General features: G+C 40.1%; 1 protein-coding gene across 1 annotated transcript in view; it reads left to right on the forward strand.

Annotated features, from left to right (window-relative positions):
* Positions 1 to 22,387, forward strand: part of rras2 (RAS related 2) — a 70,341-nt gene that overhangs the window by 43,377 nt on the left and 4,577 nt on the right. The window contains exons 2-5 of the mRNA XM_061963947.1: positions 14,637 to 14,724; positions 15,450 to 15,552; positions 17,895 to 18,003; positions 21,588 to 21,706. Coding sequence (XP_061819931.1) covers positions 14,637 to 14,724; positions 15,450 to 15,552; positions 17,895 to 18,003; positions 21,588 to 21,706 — 419 coding nt within the window. The remainder of the gene's footprint in view (positions 1 to 14,636; positions 14,725 to 15,449; positions 15,553 to 17,894; positions 18,004 to 21,587; positions 21,707 to 22,387) is intronic.

Here is a 22,387-nt window from a genome sequence, read left to right on the forward strand (position 1 = left end):
TATATCTATATAGATATATATATATACATACATATATATATATATATATATATATATAGATATATATATATATATATATATATATATATACAATATATATATATATAGATATATATATTTGTATATATGTATATATATATATAATAATAAGTTAATGCAAATGCAACATTGATAGAATAATAGTAATATGATTAATAATTAAGATAGAAAACACAATAAATAATGAAAAACATAAGAATGTAATACGATCAGTAACAAGACTGATTAAAAAAGTGTGTCTTTAGATTTTTTGGGGAAAATGTCAACGGTCTCTGCACTCCTGCAAGCTGTTCCACAAGTGGGGGCCATGGTGGCTAAATGCCGCCTCGCCGTGTGTCTTTGTTCTGGTATTTGGTAAAGCTGAAAGGCCAGTGTTAGAGGATCTCAGGATCTGCGAGGGTTAAGGTAAAAGCAGGTCGGATATGTAAGAAGGCACAAAGCCATTCAGACATTTGAAAACTAATAATAGAACTATAAAATCGACCCAATGTGGAAGGGGAGCCAATGCAGCAACTTTAAAACTGGTGTAATGTGCTCCCGCCCTCTATTCTTTGTCAGCACACATGCAGCTGAGTTCTGTAATAATTGTAGATTTCTGATATTCTTTTTGGGAAGGCCAGAGAGCAGGACATTACAACAGTCTAAATGACAGGACATAATAGCATGCATCAGCACCTTCGTGTTGGCCTGAGAGAGAAACCGGCAGCTTCTGGCTATGTTCCTAAGATAATAAAAAAGGTTTTTTTATTATTTAAAAAAATATATATTTTTAATATTTTGGATGAAACTCAGCTTGGAGTCAGAAATCACTCCCAGATATTTATAGATTGTGTTGCTTTAAAATCTTGTAATTTTGGTGAAAGTTTCTCCGTCTGACCTTCATGGCCTGGTTGAGCTGCCATCCATGACTTAATATCTAAAATGCAGTTAAAAAAGGTATTTATTGGTAGTGTGAATCCTTTATTGAAGTTTAACTCATCATAGGTAAAAGTTCTTGATACCACTTTTAGTATCATACAATTTGCAGAGTAACCTTACAAGTAAACTCCTCCCTTCAAACAACTACAGAGCTGTATTGTGATGTATCCTTGGTAGAAGGGAAAAATTAGCTTCTATTATAAGTGTGATTTGTCCTCATGACAGCTGTACAGTGTTTCCATGGAAATCTGAATTCTTGAAACGTGTCATCCTCCTTGTGCCGTTATTAACAAGATAAGAAGGACACTTCTAAGATGTTTTATTGTCAAAGACACTCACCCATTTGGGCCACAGTTGACGTGTTTTAATGTGGGCTGGATCACCCTGCAATTGATACCTGTAGCTGGGATAGACCTCAGCTTTAACTTCACCCTGAACAGGACCAGTCAGTGGTATAGAACGTTAATAGATAGATAAGTTTGCAAAGTAAAAGGTTCACATAAAATACGACAAAGTCAAGTGAAGTCATTAGTGTCAATGCTGCAGAGGTTATGATGGGAAGGGCTGGTCATTTTGCCCAACATGACTCATGCTTGATACAAGTGTGCTGCCCTTGATGAGGTCATCTTTGAGGGTGCCACAGGTGATATTACTGGACATGACTCAGCCTCCTTCTAGTGCTGCACAATTATGGCCAAAATAATAATCATGATTATTTTTGTCAAAATGGAAATCACAATTATTTTTATCATGATTATTTATTATGTTAGATAAAACAGTGTTGGGGTCAGGGGGGTTGAATGCGACTCCTTGATGTGATTTGTAACTAAATAGTCCAATAAAAAGGCTCAATAGATGTTATCCATATATTTAAAGACATATATTTGTTTTTTTTTTTATTCATTATTAGTATCAACATGTCAGCCTTTTCTCTTTAGCTCTATTTTTATGCTTTCCTTTTCGGCGCCATAAAAAACAGCCACGTTTCATGGGTCGCTCAATTGGACACCTCCACTTGACCTAACCATACATTTGATCGTTTGTAGAATGAAACATGTACATTAAATTACAAAATATAAAAATAGTTAAATAATTGAACATAAAAAACAACAACAAATAATTAAAAAAAACATAGTGTTTGCTTTTTTAATATCAATATAAAACACAAAGCAGTTTGACCAATAAAGATAAAGTATAATAAACAAGCTGTGTTCTTCTCCAACAACACCATGTGAATCAGTGCAACAGTTTGGCCAACAAAAATAACTAGGAGCTATACCTCTCACATCTAATATACAAGCTTTGTGCCTCACTGACAACTCAAAACATTTAAACTAATGTTAATGATACTGGGAATACTGACAAAGTTAGCAATTAAATAAAGGACGAGTGACTATACCTGTAAACAAACGGCAAGACGTTGTCAACAAGTCATATTCATGGCAACATTCTCTAAACATAATTTTACAAATGGCCTGCTTCCTGTTCACTCCTGCCCATAACTATACTTGCTAACCCTCCCGAATTTTCCGGGAGACTCCCGAATTTCAGTGCCTCTCCCGAAAATCTCCCGGGACAACCATTCTCCCGAATATCTCCTGATTTTCAGCCACACTTAAGTGAGTGAGTGAGGACAGCCTGTCGTCACGTCCGCTTGGCCAACCAAAAAGTAACCACAGAACACTATACCGTATAGTGTTCTGTGGTTACTTTTTGGTTGGCCAACGGTTTACGTTGTATTGCGCACTCTGACGGCAAGAGTGGGAGTCGGTTCTGAAGTATGAAGTAAAGAGACGTAACTTCGTCACCTCGCCTGGTTATTGACTCCAACCCAGAATATTACACTGCCCATACCTTCAAAGGCTGTGCTACTGGCTGCAAAGCATTGCACTTTCAAATACAACAATGAGCAGAGAGAGAGGAGTGTTATGTGTGTATACTGTATGTGTAAATAAATGAACACTAAAATTCAAGTATTTATTTTATTTATATATATATAATAAAATACATATATATATAGCTAGAATTCACTGAAAGTCAAGTATTTATTTTATATATATATATATATATATATATATATATATATATATATATATATATATATATATATATATATAAGAAATACAAACATACTTGAATTTCAGTGAATTCTAGCTATAAATATACCCCCCCCCCCCTTAACCCCGCCCCCCCCGGCCCCACCCACCTCAATCCCCCCCAAATCTCCCAAGTCTCAAGGTTGGCAAGAATGCCCATAACAGTCTGAGTCGCCACCAGTGACACAACGCTGTGTTGCACTTTCAAAATGAAAGCAACATCAAATATATTTTTTCCTCTGTGGTACACTTTTTGGGTGGGACAAATGCCTTTGTCTCCAATATTGTCCACACGTGTCGCCATCTAAAAACAGCAGTGCGGTCTTAAAAGCACGCCGAGACTCCACCGAAGCGATCGGCTGCACCAACCCTTGGACAAGTTTGTTAATGTTAGTAAAACTAAAAAGTTAATATTTCAGTTTGGCATGGTGATGGAGTTTTGTGCTCTGGCATTGACAGGCGCGTGCTTTACAGGGATGTTCTCTGCTTGTGAAGCGTTTGTGAAAGTACTTGGTGATAGGCAAGGGAGCCTGCTTTTTAAATGTTGATATCGCCGACAATCACCCTCTTTTATCCGTGGCAATCAAAATCGTGATTGTGATTACAATTCGATTAATTATGGAGGCCTACCTCTTCCTACTAAGCAATATTTGGTAGACCTCCTTACCACGGATTTCCACCGGATGCGGAACAGCTATGGAACAGTACCACCGCTTTCGGTTTCCTTTCAAGTAGGGCTGGGCAATATATCGAATATACTCGATATATCGCGGGTTTGTCTCTGTGCGATATAGAAAATGACTATATCGTGATATTCGAGTATATATCCTCACACAGTTGCTTTTCGCTGCGGGCATTACACTTCAGGCTTTTCTCGCTCTTTCTTGTATCTGCTTCTCACAGAGACATAAAACAAGCGCACCTTTTTACATACGTCACATACTGTCGCAACGTCATACGACCTCGCGGAGCAGACAGGTAGCGACATGGTAAAGTTAGATGTGATGCTAGCGGTGTGGTAACAAATGAAGGAAGAAATAATTCCCAAGAAAAACAGCAGGGAGTCCATCGTCTGGCGGTGGTTTGGCTTCAAGCTGGAAGATGTTTTACAAGTATGCGGCAAAAGCGCTGCTACAAAAAGTAGCAGCACTGCTAATGTGTAGCATCATTAGAAAAGTCACCCACTAAAGAATGAAGAGTGCTTGAAACTCCGCATGTCAACATCTCCGGCCGGTGCCACACCAAAGCAACCATTCCACATTTCCACATCAACACCGTATGAAAAAATAGTCAACAACAGAAGGAGATAACGTCCGCAGTAACCTACCACATAGCGAAGGACATACACTATTGGATTTCCTATTTTGGAGCTAATTTTTATTTGACAGTTATTGAAATATATTGTGTGACATCATGCACAAAAGTGGACTTTATATGTATTAAACTATTGTAGTGGCGTTCTGTACAAAAAGTGCACCTTAATTTAGTGTTGTTTTGATATATCATCTTAGTGACATCATGCACAAAAGTGCACTCTTAGCTTGTTTTAAAATGTCTCTGACAATCTTGCACTTTCTGTTTTGGAATTTACATGAATGTTTGTGCCACTGCTTAATAACTGTTTAATAGATACAGTTTTGGTAAATTGACTTAGTTGTGATTTCCCTCTCTGTATGACAGTTTAAAAGTAGCATATATTAATGCAGTATGAACAAGAATGTTTTAATGTAGACACATAGAATCATCATACTGCTGTGATTATATGCATCAAGTGTTTATTCAAGTCTAAGGCAAAATATCGAGATATATATCGTGTATCGTGACGTAAAAATATCGAGATATTAATAAAAGGCCATATCGCCCAGCCCTACTTTCAAGTTATTGTGTCAAATTCTACTGGCCCCGAACCTCTTGCTTGCTGGTATCGTGCTGCATCCCTGCGCTAAATACATACAAAACTTCTATATTTGCCAGACTGTGCAGCACGGCAAAAAGCTAAAATCTACTTGCATGAGACAGGAAGTCAACACAAAATACAATTATCTGGTTTGCTTTCAAAATAAAATACTTTGTGTTCAAGGCGGATTGTATTTTAAACTTTGAAACTGACTGAAGTCAACTTGTCAAAGGTTTTCAGATGTAATTTCACCTTATTGACACAAATGGATGAGGGCCTGCTGACTCTGGAGGTCCAAAATCAAATAATCTTATTACAGGCATATTCTGGACAGCTATTCCGGGGCCTTTGTCAAATACCAGCCTGTAGGTTATGATGGACGGCAAAGCTCAGAGGCGTTTTGCGGTCTTGCCGTTTAGCAGATATTGTGAATGGCAGAATCAAGTTTATTTGCTTCTTCCCCTCTGGAAGGAGAGAATAAACTGTTTGTGGTTCGCTTTACTACAACTCCCCTTATCACGTGATTACGCCCGGATTCTAGAGGTCTCGTAAAAGTCTGTGCTATTTCGCTGCATGGCGGTGCCGCGACAGTGGGCATCAAAGGGCGGTAGGGATTTGCAGATGGCGGAGACATTCTGTGGCGGCGCCGTTCAGCAGCCGTTACGCATCCGGTGGAAATCTGGGGTCAGAAATAAGAAGGTCGACGGAAAGAGGAGTAAAGGAGGGAAAAAACACAAACGTTTTTTTTTTCCTTCAGTTTCTCTCTCTCTCTCGCTGTCTCTTTTACTAATTTTCTGTCTGGTGGTCTAAGGCACACAGGGAGTGGGGTGCAACGGAGCACAGTGTTGGACACACAGTAATGCTGATGAATTATTGAACAGTTGTGAGTGGATGCGACTTAGGCATCAGTACATGCATGCTGCAGAATGACAGGAGAGTGAAAAGTAGAGATTACCTATTTCTTCTGCAACAAATTTGACTGCAGGTGAGGAGCGAGGAGTTTTTATGCAGAGGGAAAACATTATTTCAAAGAGTGAGCAAGAAGGACTTTTTTTTTTTAATAAATGTATTTGTTTTTGGCTTTACTGTGCGACAATATCAAACAGTAGTTCCCATAGCCAATCATAAAAACTCTCTCTCTCTCTCTCTCTCTCTCTCTCTCTCTCTCTCTCTCTCTCTCTCTCTCTCTCTCTCTCTCTCTCTCTCTCTCTGTGTGTATATGTACATATATACATACTTATATATACATATATATATATATACACATTACATATTTATATTTATACACGCATATATATAGTATATATACACATTATATATTTATATATATACACGCATATATATAATATATATACACACATATATATATATATATGCATATACAGTATGTATAAATTATATATATGCATATATACATATATTATGTATATGTATATATTATGTATAAGCATATACATTTATATTATATATATATGCATATATACATATATATTATGTATAAGCATATATGTGTACATATGCATATATATATATATATATATATATATATATATATATATATATATATATATATATATATATATTTATATATATATATATATATATATACATGGAAATTATTTTGATCCAAAAATAAAGACACTATTAAACTATCTCACATATCTTACATTGAAATTATCTCTATTAATCATACATTTAAATAACTCCTTGAAATAAATTTATTTTTCCTATCAAAAGTTAAGGTGACTTCTTTGCGTGTTTTTTGAATCAAATGCGTTGGGTGTAATAACATCTCGTCTTGATTCTACGCTGAAAAACTCTTCATCAAAACAGTACTGTGAATGTGGGACATACGGGACAAAACACTGCCTCTAAATGTTCTTCTTTTTTCACGCCTGAACGAGCGTAGAGTCTTGTTTGACTTGATGTTCTTGGGATCCTTCTGTGGTTCAGGGTGTTGGTTTGACATTCACCAAGCCCTCCTTCAGCTGTCGCCACTTAACAGGCCCATGAGGAGAGTGAGAACTACCAAACATGAGAAAAATCTCAAAAATGTGAGACTCCTCCTGCTCTTGACTCCCTGCACCCTCGCCCCACCCTTCCAGTTTAGGTTGCTAGGAGACCGCATGTGCTTTAAAATAAAGAAAGAGGCTGACAGAAGTTGAAGGCTGAGCACATAGAACAGGGTGTTTACCTGCAGTGTGTTAAGGTAGAGGTCATGTTAGAGGTCTCTTAGCTGTGTTTGAAGCATCAACAGGAACTATGTAGTAGATGCTTATCTGCTTTTTACTTGATGTATACACAAGGAATCTCTAAAATTACACATAGTTTCAAAATATGTTTTTTAATCCTATTAACATTGTTGGCAGAGATTATAATGAAACATACACTGTATAGATCCATGTCTTGGGACACACCTTCATTAATTTGTTATAGGTTGGCTTAAACTCTTTAGTTTTCTTTATTCTTGAGCCTCAGAGTTGTTCCAAGTGATCTTTTCAGCAATTGTGTTCATGTGTACAATCGATGTTATATAAATAAGTATGTGCCTAACTGTACTGTAAGCAATGTTTTATTGTTTGTTTTCCTCATAGTTGCTGATTGTTATTTTAGTGCTCTTTGAATGGTGAATGAAGTCCAGTAGTTTTCTCCACATATGGAAGAAACGCCAGAGAATCTCAGTGGAGGCAAAACATTTTAAATTAAGAAAAACATTTTCTAAACCTGAATAATTTTAAAACAGACTGGGTAGATTAGAAAATGGGATTCAGAATATCAGTTTGTATCGATGGCAAATAGGGCTGGGTGATATGGACCAAAACTGATATCGCTGTATTTTTAGTCCGAATACGTTGTACGGTATATACCGCTATCTTTAAAAAAAAAACAAAAAAACTTGCAAATTGCTTAAGGTTGCCTCAGTGTTCAGCTAGACAACCAGTGTTGAGAGCACTCATATTATTTTTCTTGTAAGTAGTAACGTAATGTGTTAGCAGTTACTATGTCAAAGCAATTTTTGTTCATTTCGTTTATGAATGTAGCGGTAAAGTCCTATACTCTTACTGCTACTGGTTGCCGAATATAACTGAAGCTAGTTCAGACGTGTGCAGCTGGCTAATAATTGATGTCCAGAATTGTGTCCATGTTTAACACAAATATTTATTAACATACAGTCACGTAAATCAAACTTACTTTGTAACAAAAACGGAAAATAAACGGGAGCAAACAAATCATAGCCTGGCACAGTCAAAAACTGTTGCGCCTCTACTCAGCAACACCTGAGCAAGATCCCAGCCCCTCCCTAAGTAGACTGGCACTTGGCCTTGAGCCAACCCCTTTAGTGACGTAATGAATTTGACTGACAGAAAGAGAAATGGCTCTAACAATGAATGTTAGGTCCATATCCTCACGCTTGTGCGCGGGATGGATGGAGCTTCTGTTCGCTCACTGTGGTGAAAGTCGCTGGCTGTTAAGTTTAAAGCTACTTTTCAGCCACCCAGCAGCATTACGTTAGCCCACACAGGCTATGGGTAGAGGCACTTTTAAATCGCAGTTTTAGTTAAATATTTGACACACCAAGCAAGAAGCAGAGAGAAGCTATTGTTAGCTTCTGTGCTAAGTCACTGACAGAACTGAACAACATAAATAGATGAGATTAGTGATAAAGGAGATATTTTTTGTATTTATGTATTTTTCGGACTATAAATCCTTTCATTTTCTCAAAAATTGACAGCACGCCTTATAACCCGGTACGCCTGATGTACGGATTCATTCAGGTTGTGCTTACTGACCTCGAAGCAATTTTATTTGGTACATGGTGTAATGTTAAGTGTGAACGGTAGATGGCAGTCACACATAAGAGATACGTGTGCATTGCAAGATGATGTTGGCAAGCAAGCCCAAAACTTTATAAGGAACCCAAAATGGCACCAATTAGGAGACATCAACTGGTGTTTTGTTTCGCAATATTATACAAAACCAACTTCTCTTACCTATTGGTTCCTGCTAATGTGTATTTGTGATCTGAAGTCCCAATAATTGGCGCGCATCCGCCATTGTAGTCCGCGCTCACACCGTAGTCAATAAACTCTTTTTTTCTCTATCTTCTTGTTGTGGGGCATTCATCCGCTGCTTCTGCCATTTCTAATATAAAGTAGCATACAGTTTTAACTTACACCTGTCAGTAGTCCGCTATGAAAGCGCTAAAAACTACTGGTATCGTGCGTTTAAATAATTCTCCTACAGAACTTTAGTTATTTTTAGAGAATTCCGGTCGGACGGTTTTTCAAGAGACACATTTCCGATGTTGCTGTTGTTGCACTAGGATCCACGGATGATGAGATACTAGGGCTGCGAATCTTTGGGTGTCCCACGATTCGATTCAATATCTATTCTTGGCGTCACGATTGGATTATAGATCGATTTTTTCGATTCAACGCGATTCTCGATTCAAAAACGATATTTTTCCGATTCAAAACAATTCTCTATTCATTCAATACATAGGATTTCAGCAGGATCTACCCCAGTCTGCTGACATGCAAGCAGGGTAGTAGATTTTTGTAAAAAGCTTTTATAATTGTAAAGGACAATGTTTTATCAACTGATTGCAATAATGTAAATTTGTTTTAACTATTAAATGAACCAAAAATATGACTTATTTTATCTTTGTGAAAATATTGGACACAGTGTGTTGTCAAGCTTATAAGATGCGATGCAAGTGTAAGCCACTGTGACACTATTGTTCTTTTTTTTTTTTGTACATGTCTAATGATAATGTCAATGAGGGTTTTTTAATCACTGCTATGTTGACATTTGTAACTAATATTGCTTCCCTCCGCCTTCGGGTGGGGGGACGGGTCCTGACTGTTGTTTGCGTTTACGCGCCAAACGGCAGCTCAGAGTACCCACCCTTTTTGGATTCACTCGAGGGAGTACTGGAGAGTGCTCCCCCGGGTGATTCCTTCGTTCTACTGGGGGACTTCAACGCTCATGTTGGCAGCGACAGTGAAACCTGGAGAGGTGTGATTGGGAAGAATGGCCGCCCACATCTGAACCCGAGTGGTGTTCTGTTATTGGACTTTTGTGCTCGTCACAGATTGTCGATAACAAACACCATGTTCAAACATAAGGGTGTCCATATGTGCACTTGGCACCAGGACACCCTCGGCCGCAGTTCCATGATCGACTTTGTAGTTGTGTCATCGGATTTGCGGTCTCATGTTTTGGACACTCGGGTGAAGAGAGGGGCGGAGCTTTCTACCGATCACCACCTGGTGGTGAGTTGGCTGCGATGGTGGGGGAGGATGCCGGACAGACCTGGCAGGCCCAAACGCATTGTGAGGGTTTGCTGGGAACGTCTGGCAGAGTCTCCTGTCAGAGAGAGTTTCAATTCCCACCTCCGGAAGAACTTTGAAAATGTCACGAGGGAGGCGCTGGACATTGAGTCCGAGTGGACGATGTTCCGTGCCTCTGTTGTCGAGGCGGCCGATTGGAGCTTTGGCCGCAAGGTGGTTGGTGCCTGTCGTGGCGGTAATCCTAGAAACCGTTGGTGGACGCCGGCGGTGAGGGATGCCGTCAGGCTGAAGAAGGAGTCCTATCGGGTTCTTTTGGCTCATGGGACTCCTGAGGCAGCAGACAGGTACCGACAGGCCAAGCGGTGTGCGGCTTCAGCGGTCGCGGAGGCAAAAACTCGGACATGGGAGGAGTTCGCAGAGGCCATGGAAAAAGACTTCCGGACTGCTTCGAAGCAATTCTGGACCACCATCCGCCGCCTCAGGGGAAGCAGTGCAGTGTCAACACCGTGTATGGTGGGGATGGTGCTCTGCTGACCTCGACTGCCGATGTTGTGGATCGGTGGAGAGAATACTTCGAGGACCTCCTCAATCCTACCAGCACGTCTTCCTATGAGGAAGCAGGGCCTGGGGAATCTGTGGTGGGCTCTCCTATTTCTGGGGCTGAGGTTGCTGAGGTAGTTAAAAAGCTCCTCGGTGGCAAGGCCCCGGGGGTAGATGAGATCCGCCCGGAGTTCCTTAAGGCTCTGGATGCTGTGGGGCTGTCTTGGTTGACAAGACTCTGCAGCATCGCGTGGACATCGGGGATACCTCTGGATTGGCAGACCGGGGTGGTGGTTCCTCTCTTTAAGAAGGGGAACCGGAGGGTGTGTTCCAACTATCGTGGGATCACATTCCTCAGCCTTCCCGGTAAGGTCTATTCAGGTGTACTGGAGAGGAGGCTACGCCGGATAGTCGAACCTCGGATTCAGGAGGAACAGTGTGGTTTTCGTCCTGGTCGTGGAACTGTGGACCAGCTCTATACTCTCGGCAGGGTCCTTGAGGGTGCATGGGAGTTTGCCCAACCAGTCTACATGTGCTTTGTGGACTTGGAGAAGGCATTCGACCGTGTACCCCGGGAAGTCCTGTGGGGAGTGCTCAGAGAGTATGGGGTAACGGACTGTCTTATTGTGGCAGTTCGCTCCCTGTATAATCAGTGTCAGAGCTTGGTCCGCATTGCCGGCAGTAAGTCGGACACGTTTCCAGTAAGGGTTGGACTCCGCCAAGGCTGCCCTTTGTCACCGTAACCTTTATGGACAGAATTTCTAGGCGCAGTCAGGGCGTTGAGGGTATCTGGTTTGGTGGCTGCAGGATTAGGTCTCTGCTATTTGCAGATGATGTGGTCCTGATGGCTTCCTCCGGCCAAGATCTTCAGCTCTCACTGGATCGGTTCGCAGCCGAGTGTGAAGCAACTGGGATGGGAATCAGCACCTCCAAGTCCGAGTCCATGGTTCTCTCCCGGAAAAGGGTGGAGTGCCATCTGCGGGTTGGGGAGGAGATCTTGCCCCAAGTGGAGGAGTTTAAGTACCTTGGAGTCTTATTCACGAGTGGAGGAAGAGTGGATCGTGAGATCGACAGGCGGATCGGTGCGGCGTCTTCAGTAATGCGGATGCTGTATCGATCCGTTGTGGTGAAGAAGGAGCTGAGCCGGAAGGCAAAGCTCTCGATTTAACGGTCGATCTACGTTCCCATCCTCACCTATGGTCATGAGCTTTGGGTCATGACCAAAAGGACAAGATCACGGGTACAAGCGGCCGAAATGAGTTTCCTCCGCCGAGTGGCGGGGCTCTCCCTTAGAGATAGGGTGAGAAGCTCTGTCATTCGGGGGGAGCTCAAAGTAAAACCGCTGCTCCTCCACATCGAGAGGAGCCAGATGAGGTGGTTCGGGCATCTGGTCAGGATGCCACCCGAATGCCTCCCTAGGAAGGTGTTTCGGGCACGTCCGACCGGTAGGAGGCCACGGGGAAGATCCAGGACACGCTGGGAAGACTATCTCTCCCGGCTGGCCTGGGAACGCCTCGGGATCCCCCGGGAGGAGCTGGACGAAGTGGCTGGGGAGAGGGAAGTCTGGGCTTCCCTGCTTAAGCTGCTGCCCCCGCGACCCGACCTCGGATAAGCGGAAGAAGATGGATGGATGGATGGATGGATGGATGTTTCACTACATTTGGATTGTTCTGGGTTGTGTTTGTGTCTCTCAATTGCTCTGTTTATTGCTGTTTTGAGTGTTGCTGGGTCGGGTTTGGTTTTAGAATTGGATTGCATTGTTATGGTATTGCTGTGTATTGTTTTGTTGGATTGATTAATAAAAAAATTAAAAATTAAAAAATCGATTTTTGAAAAATGAGAATCGATACTGAATCGTACAACGTGAGAATGGCGATTTGAATTCGAATCTATTTTTTTCCCACACCCCTATGAGATACTGCTCTGTTGTTAGTTTAAGCAAAGTCCGAATGTCATTAAAACAGTTAGCTCCATCTTTTGACAGTGCTCCTTTGACTGCCGTCCTTACAAGCTACACCGCTACAACAAAGATGACGGGGAGAAGACGCTGTCGAAGTGAAGCTACGTAAATGAGACCTGCCCACAAACTGGCGCATCCTGAAGAGACGGTCAAAAAGCGGCCTGAAAATTAAATGCACTTAAATGTAGAGTATATGTAGAATATATTTATATCATTTATATATTATATATATTATATATTATATTATTTATTATTAATACTGTCTATTGTAAGCGAACTGTGGTGCTGAATTTCCCCCAGGGATCAATAAAGTACTTTCTATTCTATTCTATTCTATTCGAATCAATGCAACATTTTGACCAAATAACCACCATTACATGTTATGTAGACCACAAGGAAGTGTTTTAAATGTAGAAAATACTATGACCCCTTTAATGCGCCTTATAATACAGTGCGCCTTTTGTATGAAAATAGACATGAACAGACCCGCTCATCGGCAATGCGCCTTATAATCCGGTGCGCCCTATGATACGAAAAATACGGTATGTTCTCAAGCAAATTGGTGTATGTGTAAATAAAGCTGCAGTCACTCACTAACAGCCAAATGCAGTCGCTGAACAAAACATTGTATCACACTCGGGACTCGAGAAGTCCGTACCGCGCGCCATATTTTTTTTAAAGTTTGAGGGGAGCCACCATAAACACGCAAGGGGCGGGGATGACCCAAAGAGGACGCCCTGTGCTGAACCCGTCAGGCGCAAAGAAGAGCAAACGGCCTAACATAGGCACATGAAAAGGTACCGGTATGGCGTTAAAGTCTCAAATATGTACCGCTTTCTAAAATATACCGGTCTTATACTTAATATTGCACAGCCTTAATGGCAAATATAAGGACTTGTTGTACAACATTGAGACAGAATAGAAAGAGCAGCAGTGCACAGTAATGTATTAATTTAGGAAATTACATTTCTTTGATTAACTTTGGGGGAAATTATTGAACAATTATAGATTACCTGATTCATATTTTAGATCTGTTGTATCTATTTAGATTTGTTCAAGCTATTAAAATACTGTAAATATGCTCAAAATGATCTTGTATAAAATTTTAGTAACATATAACAATAGCTTTCTATTTTAATTGTTGCTAAAAGAGAATATTTTGGGAATGTTGTCTTTCCAGTTACACTAAAGTTATAACAATTTAAATAGTTAAACAAATGGCCACTACTTTCTTATTTTTCCGCCTTTTGTAAAATTATACATTTTGAAAATAAATGTAATTTGCAAAGGGGGTTAAATAATGTTTAATGCAACTGTAAATGTTAAATACAACTGCAATCAAGTAGAGAAAATGTATGGTTGAATCATTTTGTGAGGTGGTACGTTAACATGAACTAAACAAGATACATGCAAATGAAACTCAGTTTCTACACCCTGCAGTTGCAATGAACTGTGTACTGTACATGACTGAAAGAAGATGAAAATGGTCAATTCCTCCAGGTGAAGAATGTGTCATTGTATTGATTAGATGTTTTTTTCTCTCTGATTTCTGGTGCTATATCCTGCTAAAGTTTTTCCTTTGTGGTTTATTGGCTGAAAGCTACAGGAGACTTGTCCAGAAATCTTTAAAGGACTGCAGTTTTTGTCATTGCTTTTTCCGTGGGCCCCTGCATAGGGTTCACAACTTCACATTCACACGGGAGTGGCAACTTAGCACTATAGAGAGAAGGAGCATGTTGAGAATGGTGATCACTGCCTGTCTTCTACCTTAAATTGCTCTTGTTGTCTTTGTGTAATCCTTTGACTAACTAAATCCAGTCTTCCATTATTGTTCATTGACCACCCACAGTCCTATTCTGATTGCTAACAGTCTCCTTGTTTGTCTTTTACAGTCCTACTTCGTCACCGACTATGACCCTACGATTGAAGACTCTTACACCAAGCAGTGTGTGATTGACGAAAGGGCATCTAGGCTGGACAGTAAGTGCAAAGTTTTAAATAAACACAACCACAGCTAATGCACACTTACAATACTTTCACATTGGTACCTCAATTTACGAGCACCTTGTGTTCCAGGACCAAGCACGTAACTCAAGACACTTGTATCTCAAATCAGGCCAAAACGTCAAAATTAATTTAAATCAATATGGCTCTCCCAAAACACTACAATTTTAACATGTTGGGGAGCAGACATTTGTAAGTGTCCCTTATAGGCTACTTCTCCGACGCCAAACACAGCATTGTCAGCACCTCCAGTAACGTCTCGTAAGTAATGTAGCGTCCTGACAGAAGCACACAGAGTGTGAAGCTCTTTTTAAACTTTATTGATGATCTTAACACACCAACAGCATCCCTCATAACATCGTACCAGTAGCCACAATAACAACAACACAGCACTTCCTGGTTATGCACCAATTATTGTTATTAATGAGGGTGCATATACAGTATGCATATGCATCGGAAAAAATGTAAACAATAACCATCCCTAGTGTGGACAAACACTACTTCAACCGGTGGTGTAAATCCCTGGAACCCAAATTATGCCCGCAACTTAAAGCAAAACAAAAAGCAGAGACACAGCTCGTATCTCAAAATACTCGTAAATTGAGGTACAGCTGTACATCTACACCCAATCATCGTTTAGAGTCCACTCTATAAAGTTACAGCTCATGGTGTGTTGATGTGTGTGCATGCACTTTGTGTAGTTCTTGACACGGCTGGGCAGGAAGAGTTTGGAGCCATGAGAGAACAATACATGAGGACAGGGGAGGGCTTCCTGCTCGTCTTCTCTGTCACTGACAGAGGAAGGTGAGTGACAGTTCTCATCATGGACAACTTTGTGCTTGTTTTCTTCTTGTTTTCTTTGTGCACACACACACACACATCTCTGTTTACTCTTCACAGTTCCACCCTCTTACTAGCACTCTTTGCCTAGCACTCTACCCAGACCAGAAATGTGATGAGAACTTATTCTTGAGCTTCTCACTATTGTTTTGACTTAAAAATGTTGACAACTAAGGTCAGGCTGGTTAAAACCAAAATAACGTTTCCTAGGTGAATAAATCAAATATAGTCTAGCTACAATTAGGCTTTACCTAAGCTATCAAAAAATGTACTTAGGGCATTCTACGTTAGGTGCACATGTATGATGTAATGAGATACAATACGATATCAAAACACAGACAAAATACAATAAACGAGCACGGTTTATTGGCATAGAATAGGCCCTTTTCTACTGCAGGAACTTTTTCTGGAACTTCCCCTCTTACCCGGGTAAATAAAGTTCCCCCTTTGTTTCCACCAAAAACTACACGGGTAGATTTAGTTCTTTTAGAACCTTTCGGAGTTTTTCCTAGCTATGCGGGACTTTTCTAAGCGACCAGGAACCTTTTAGGGGGCGGGCTGTGCTGTCGAACGCTGACTGGTTGAACACAGTTGGGGGCGTTCCTAAAACGTCTCTTTCAAACACACAACCACCATTGAAGTATACGCAGCAACTTGTTTAGTTCTTATTTCTTGTGTATTTCTATTACAACAAACTTGACAACAAAGAGAAAGAAGAACAAAAGGAGATTTTGAAATGCAGGAACTTTTGTGGGGCATCTGTGTGCTGAAGAACGCTGATCAATGGAACTATTTTGGAATGTTTTTACTCAGCCGTAGTCTTTAAACACTATACAGTTTAATGTTGTTTATGATTTTTATAAACTTCATTTCGATACCCTAAGCTACAAGAAATCTACAGACTCTTTTAAACGTACTTGCAGAGGAGTATGAAGCCAGACTCGAAGCAGTGACCTCAGGTGCTTAATAGTCCGACTTTATTGAATAAATGTGGGAAAAAAGGAGACAGTGCACGAGTGGAACGAAGGTAAATATCAACAAATATTAACTATTTACTTTATTACATGTTGTAAAAGTAGTAATTGACACTCCATTTGTGGAGTTCTTAGCCTCAGCCCGAGTGAACAGATTATGAATGCTAATGCTAACAAGCTAACGCTAAAGCCGATGTGTTTGTGTTGTCGGCGTGAGATTAACTCTGATATTTATCATTTAAATATTGTTATTTACAGCTGAAATGGAACACAAGGAATCACGTGACCCTCATGAATTCATCATTTACCAAGAGGACAACTGTCTGACTGTTGGAATTACGGACAAAAGCCTGACTTTTTTATAAACAAATCCGTACACTTTATTTTATAAATCATGTCGTTTTATTTATTATTGCTTTGTATTTCAATTACTTTCTTTTTAGTAAAATAAACCTAATATTGTCTGTTTATTTACATGGTATCAGCATAGAAATATACTAAACCACTCATCAATACGTCATCTGCCTGATTTGTATAAACTACCCTGAACTGTGAAATGCGGTGGAAACACAAACCACGCACTTCTACAGGAACCTATAGATCCAGGAACCAGAGGTTCCAGGAACCAAAAGCAAACAAACAAAGAACATCTTTTAACAGTTAATCCTTGGAGGAGTTGTGCTGGTTTAAAAACAACTACATCAGAAGGTTGCATACAGCACAGCTGTTTACACCAGCGATTATAGATGACTCATTGGCTAATTACACAAAAGTGCTCATGTAAGGTAACTCTATAAGCCAGAAGTTTGACATAGACAATAATAAAGTGAAGATATTGACTATTTGAATCGCTTCTTTCACGTCACACTAAAGCACACAGGTGTAGTATTACTGCCTGTTTCTACTTCCTCCTTGTCTTTGTGTGCCTACCCAGCTGCTCTGTGCACCAAACTAAATCTCTCTACCCTCACCCCCAGCTCTCCTCCCCAATGTTGATGTTGTAAACACTTTTGCCTTCATTCATTCTTCCACTAATCAAGTCTTTCCAGATTTACTAGGTGCTCTCCAACTTCTTGTGCCGTCTCATGCATGCGACCATGTTCATTTAATTGTAATGTATTTGTAATAATGTGTTGAAATCCTTCTGTGGTTGCTGACATTTTCAAGCTCGGCAGCCTTGGTGCCCCCAGCTCCTGGCTGATGGCTGTGTGGGTGGATTTCCTTTGTGGTTTTCAAGCTTGTGCATATGTGCATATTTTACTGGATGTGTGCATTTCACTCCAAAAGCATGTGATCTGTGTGGCATGTAACGCCAAGTTGTTCATTCCACAGCTTTGAAGAAATCTACAAATTCCAAAGGCAAATCCTGCGAGTCAAAGACCGAGATGAATTCCCCATGATCCTTGTAGGAAACAAAGCAGATCTTGAACTACAGAGACAAGTAAGTCCAACAGCACAAATGCACTGTGTGATCATCTGATGAGATAATATGAACCAATTAGCGGCATTCATTCAAGATGGAAGCAAGCGTCAGGGCTGCAGCGAGTTGCTCGGTGTACAGGATGTGAGCATAAAAGAGCAGCTGTAAAAATGGTCATGTCAGGAGGAGAGGATGATGAAGAGAAAAGTCTGCTGAAATGTTGAATTTTTTGGGTGTTGGTGTGCGGCTGTCATATGAAGCCACAGCGCCCCCTTATGGTCATAAGGCTGTTGTCTTTTAAAGTATGTAAAGCCGTGCATGCTGCAAACATTTTTGTCATTTCCTGTTGTGAGACAAATTGTAAGCATTTCTTTAAAATGTGCTACAAATACATTCAAAGTACTTTTGTTTATAATTTACAAGCACCCAGTAAATTGTCAACCTTTTGCTTGAAATAATAATTTTAAACTTCCAAATTACATACAACACAAGGTAATAGTTTATATGCGTGACTAACATAAATCAATTCATCAATATAATAGCAAAAAGTACATACAATTTCCCACCAAATGACAATAATTATTAAAATTAAAATTGAAATTAAAATGGTGTGTAGTATAACGTGTGTGTCTGTTCAGTGTAATGGTTTAGGATTATTTTATTTACTTAAAGGGGACCTATGACGATTTTAATCTACATTTAGATCAATGTCTACATGTACATTTGAATAACATATGCTGGATATGGTTTGGTTTAAAGTTTGTGTACATTTTGCTCATGGTCACTTTTATAACCTACTTTCTGCATATGTCTGCAAATTGTACATTTCTGGAGCCCTTCCCAGATTGCAAATAAATCCCTCTACAACTTATCCTCTCCAAAAGTATCAACCATTTGCAAAATGTACACTGTTAATTATATACATATTTTTAAAGACAAATCTCACCGCTTTATTTTTGCAAGTATGGTCGCCGTTCCAGCAACTTGAGAGTTCGAGGTTTGATCCCCATCCCAGTCACTGCCGTTGTGTCCTTGGGCAAGACGCTTACCCACCTCCTCCTAGTGCCACCCACACTGGTTTAAAATGTAGCTTAAAGATGTAGATAATGGGGTTCACTATGTAAAGCACTTTGAGTCTTGAGAGAAAAGCGCTATAGGATAGGATAGGGATAGGATAGGTGTTTATTGTCATTGCACAAGTACAACAAAACTTTGTTTTCAGCACAAACCCGTTGAAGATTAGACAAACAGTGTACAGGGTTACAGAACAGGAACGCTGATGGGTCGCCACAAGGCACCCCGTAAAAGATGGGAAAAAGGTAAAACGCTAGGGAAGGATGAGTAAAAAATAAATAAATAAATAAATAAAACAATCTAGACTGGGCTCCTAAGGGGGCCCAGTCTGGAGTGGGACAAAAACCTCCATAGCAAAGCACATATACATATTACAACGTACATCTCGAGATATCTAGCAACAGAGGGAAGGGAGTGCGGGGTCATGGTGGTAGGCCGTAGCTCTCAGGCGCTGACCATCCATTCATCACCCCTATGGGATTTGCGTGGAGGGCGTTGGATTGGGGGGGTGGGGTATGTATGTGTGTGGCGTATATTTTTGTGGATGCATGTTTGTGTGTAAGCCTGCAGTGTGTCTCTGTTCCGCGGCCTTGATGTCGTGCAGTCGCTAGTCCAAAGTCAACAACAAGAAGTGTGTGCCCATGAGAGACAAGAAGGGAGTTTGTTGTGTCTTCGCTGCATTGTCCTACGGGAGAGTCTCGAAGCCAGGGAAACAATCCAAGTTAGAATGTTTTTTTTATGAGTGAAAATAAAATTTGCTTTTCACTCTAAATTGTCTATGACTGGTCCTCAAACCTGCGGGGCAGACAGTCCGATGTGATCCAAAATCACAAGAGTGTCCACAGTTCTTCCCGCATCCTCCAATCATTTGTGGCAGCTTTGGGGTACTTTGAAGACTGCCAGCAACTTCCAATTTGTGGACAAACCAGAGCAACGTTTACTCCAATCAGCAGATGTCCTGTTGTCATAATTCCGAATAGGTAGATATCTTCACGTCCTCGACAGAAAAGGGTCGCCAGGCACGCGGCCCTCCTTCTTCTCCCAAGAGTCTGTCGTGTGTCCAGCAACAACCGCTCCGTCACGACAAGCAGGTTCAACTAAACCCAAGATCTTGTCAATTTCGTTGAGGCCAGTTAAATAATTCCAATGTTGATTTGGAGAGCAGTGCAAAAAGAGGCAACAAAAAAGTTAAGACAAGACAAAGAAGCAAGCAGGAGAGATAAGGGAGAGGAAAGGGGAGCGTCCACCCTCGATGAGTGCCAGAGAGAAACCATATACTGTAAATATAATTCACTTCACTACATAGATTCACTCGGTCACCACATAAGGTACATTTGTTCACTCATTGATCGATACAGACTCTGCATACAAAAAGGTTTTTTTAGCAGCGTTTATGTCACTGCATGTCACACGTCAATGTTATTATGTGCATGCTAAGGTTATAAATTATACTTTATCCTACCTTTTTTTGTGTTTCCTTAAAATTCATACAGCACTACTCTCTCTCAGGCTGATATATGTACGTAATGTCCGGAAAGATGCAATGTATCATATTGTAATTGTACCCGTGTTTGAAATTAAGACCGACCAACCAATCATAAGTATGTGCACCTTGCATCCAAAACGGCCAAATACATGAACCTTTATGTTTTGATCCTTTGGTATTGTTTAGCACAGGGGTTCTTAACCTTTTTGACATTGGGCCCAACTTTTTCCGTATATATAGAGGGTTCCAGGGCCCACTCAAATATTAACCTTGAATTAGTAATCTTACTCTTGATTTTAATCGTATTGAATGTTTATATTTAACCTACTTTCAGTTTAACGACCTTGTCAAATGATATGGAACCTTGTGTTAATCACACAGATTATTATTTATTTAACACATAAACCTTAGGCTTGGAGAAAGGACTCATAAATGATTTATGGAAAAAAAACTGTACATGGAATTATGTCGTGCTAAAATAAACAAAATTAATAATAATAAATATGTTTCTTAAATAAACTGTCAATAAAATTAACATGCAAATGAAAATACAGCTTCATCACTTTAGTCATAATTTTTGCATTACACTTCTTCTGTTTGTTTGATATTGTCATTACTGCTACAAGACGTGAAAAATTATATTACAAATGAGTACCGCCGCGGCCCAAACTGAGAAATCGATATTTCTGGGGCGCTCGTGGACCAACAGTGGGCCCTGGCTTTAACATTCACAAACACTGGCTTAACACGAGTGTCCAACATTGTAACAACATTTATAAGTCAGAAAATACAAAATTCATTATAGGTCCCCTTTAATAAACAAGTGCAAACATTGACTAATATTTAGAATTAAAATGTGGTAATAATTACAAAAGCATCTTTTTTTAAACATATTTTCTAAAAATGTGAAAGGCAGCAGTATCACCGAGAGATGGTCTTTTTTGAAATGATATTAATATCAAATCCAGTTTTGAGAGTTGCATGCATGCGTGCGTGTGCGAGTACGTTTAGGACCTGTTTTTGTTTACCCTGCCTGTCCCCTCAGGTAACCCAAGAGGAGGGCCAGCAGCTGGCCAGACAGTTAAAGGTCACATACATGGAGGCTTCAGCCAAAATCCGCATGAACGTCGACCAGGCTTTCCATGAACTTGTTCGAGTAATCAGGTTGGTTGCCTATTTTGTTTGCTCATTATGAGTTTTTGTGACTTTTTCCAGACAATCTTAGTGCAGTGAGCAAAAACATACAGTATGCAGTAAAAATGTAATCGCGAGCCCAAATCTTTTAGGTAGATATGTATTATCTAATATCATTTTATACAAGAATCCATTTTTCAGTAATTACAAAGATAACGATCACTTTTCAGCATTACTGCGGGTGGTGTCAAAGTATCCTGTGATATGCTAAGAGGTGATTTGGACATTTTGGTTACTTAGCAACACCTCTTTATATGTTGCAGGTGGACCTAATGAAGGTTCAAGAGAGTGTATATTTTATGCTGTTTCTCACTGAGAAAGTTTCCAAATTACAATAAAATGTAGCCTGTAAGGTTGAAAATAATCTGTATTTTGAAATGTCATCAGAAAGGACAGACAACATTCTTTCGCCCAAATGCAGCTGGGACAGGCTCCAGCACCTCGAGAGGGACAAACAGTAGAAAAATGGATGGATGGATGGATGGATGGATGGATGGATCAAAAAGGACAGCACACATTAAAAGCACAAACACAAAAGTGTTTTAAGTAACATTTTGATATCCTTCATGGTCATTTATTTGTGTATTTCATACAAGTATAAAAATTAGTACATTTATGTTAGTAGTAGGGATGGCCAATGATATATATCAC

The sequence above is a fragment of the Nerophis lumbriciformis genome, linkage group LG06 (genome assembly GCF_033978685.3).
Source record: "Nerophis lumbriciformis linkage group LG06, RoL_Nlum_v2.1, whole genome shotgun sequence".
NCBI lineage: Eukaryota > Metazoa > Chordata > Actinopteri > Syngnathiformes > Syngnathidae > Nerophis > Nerophis lumbriciformis.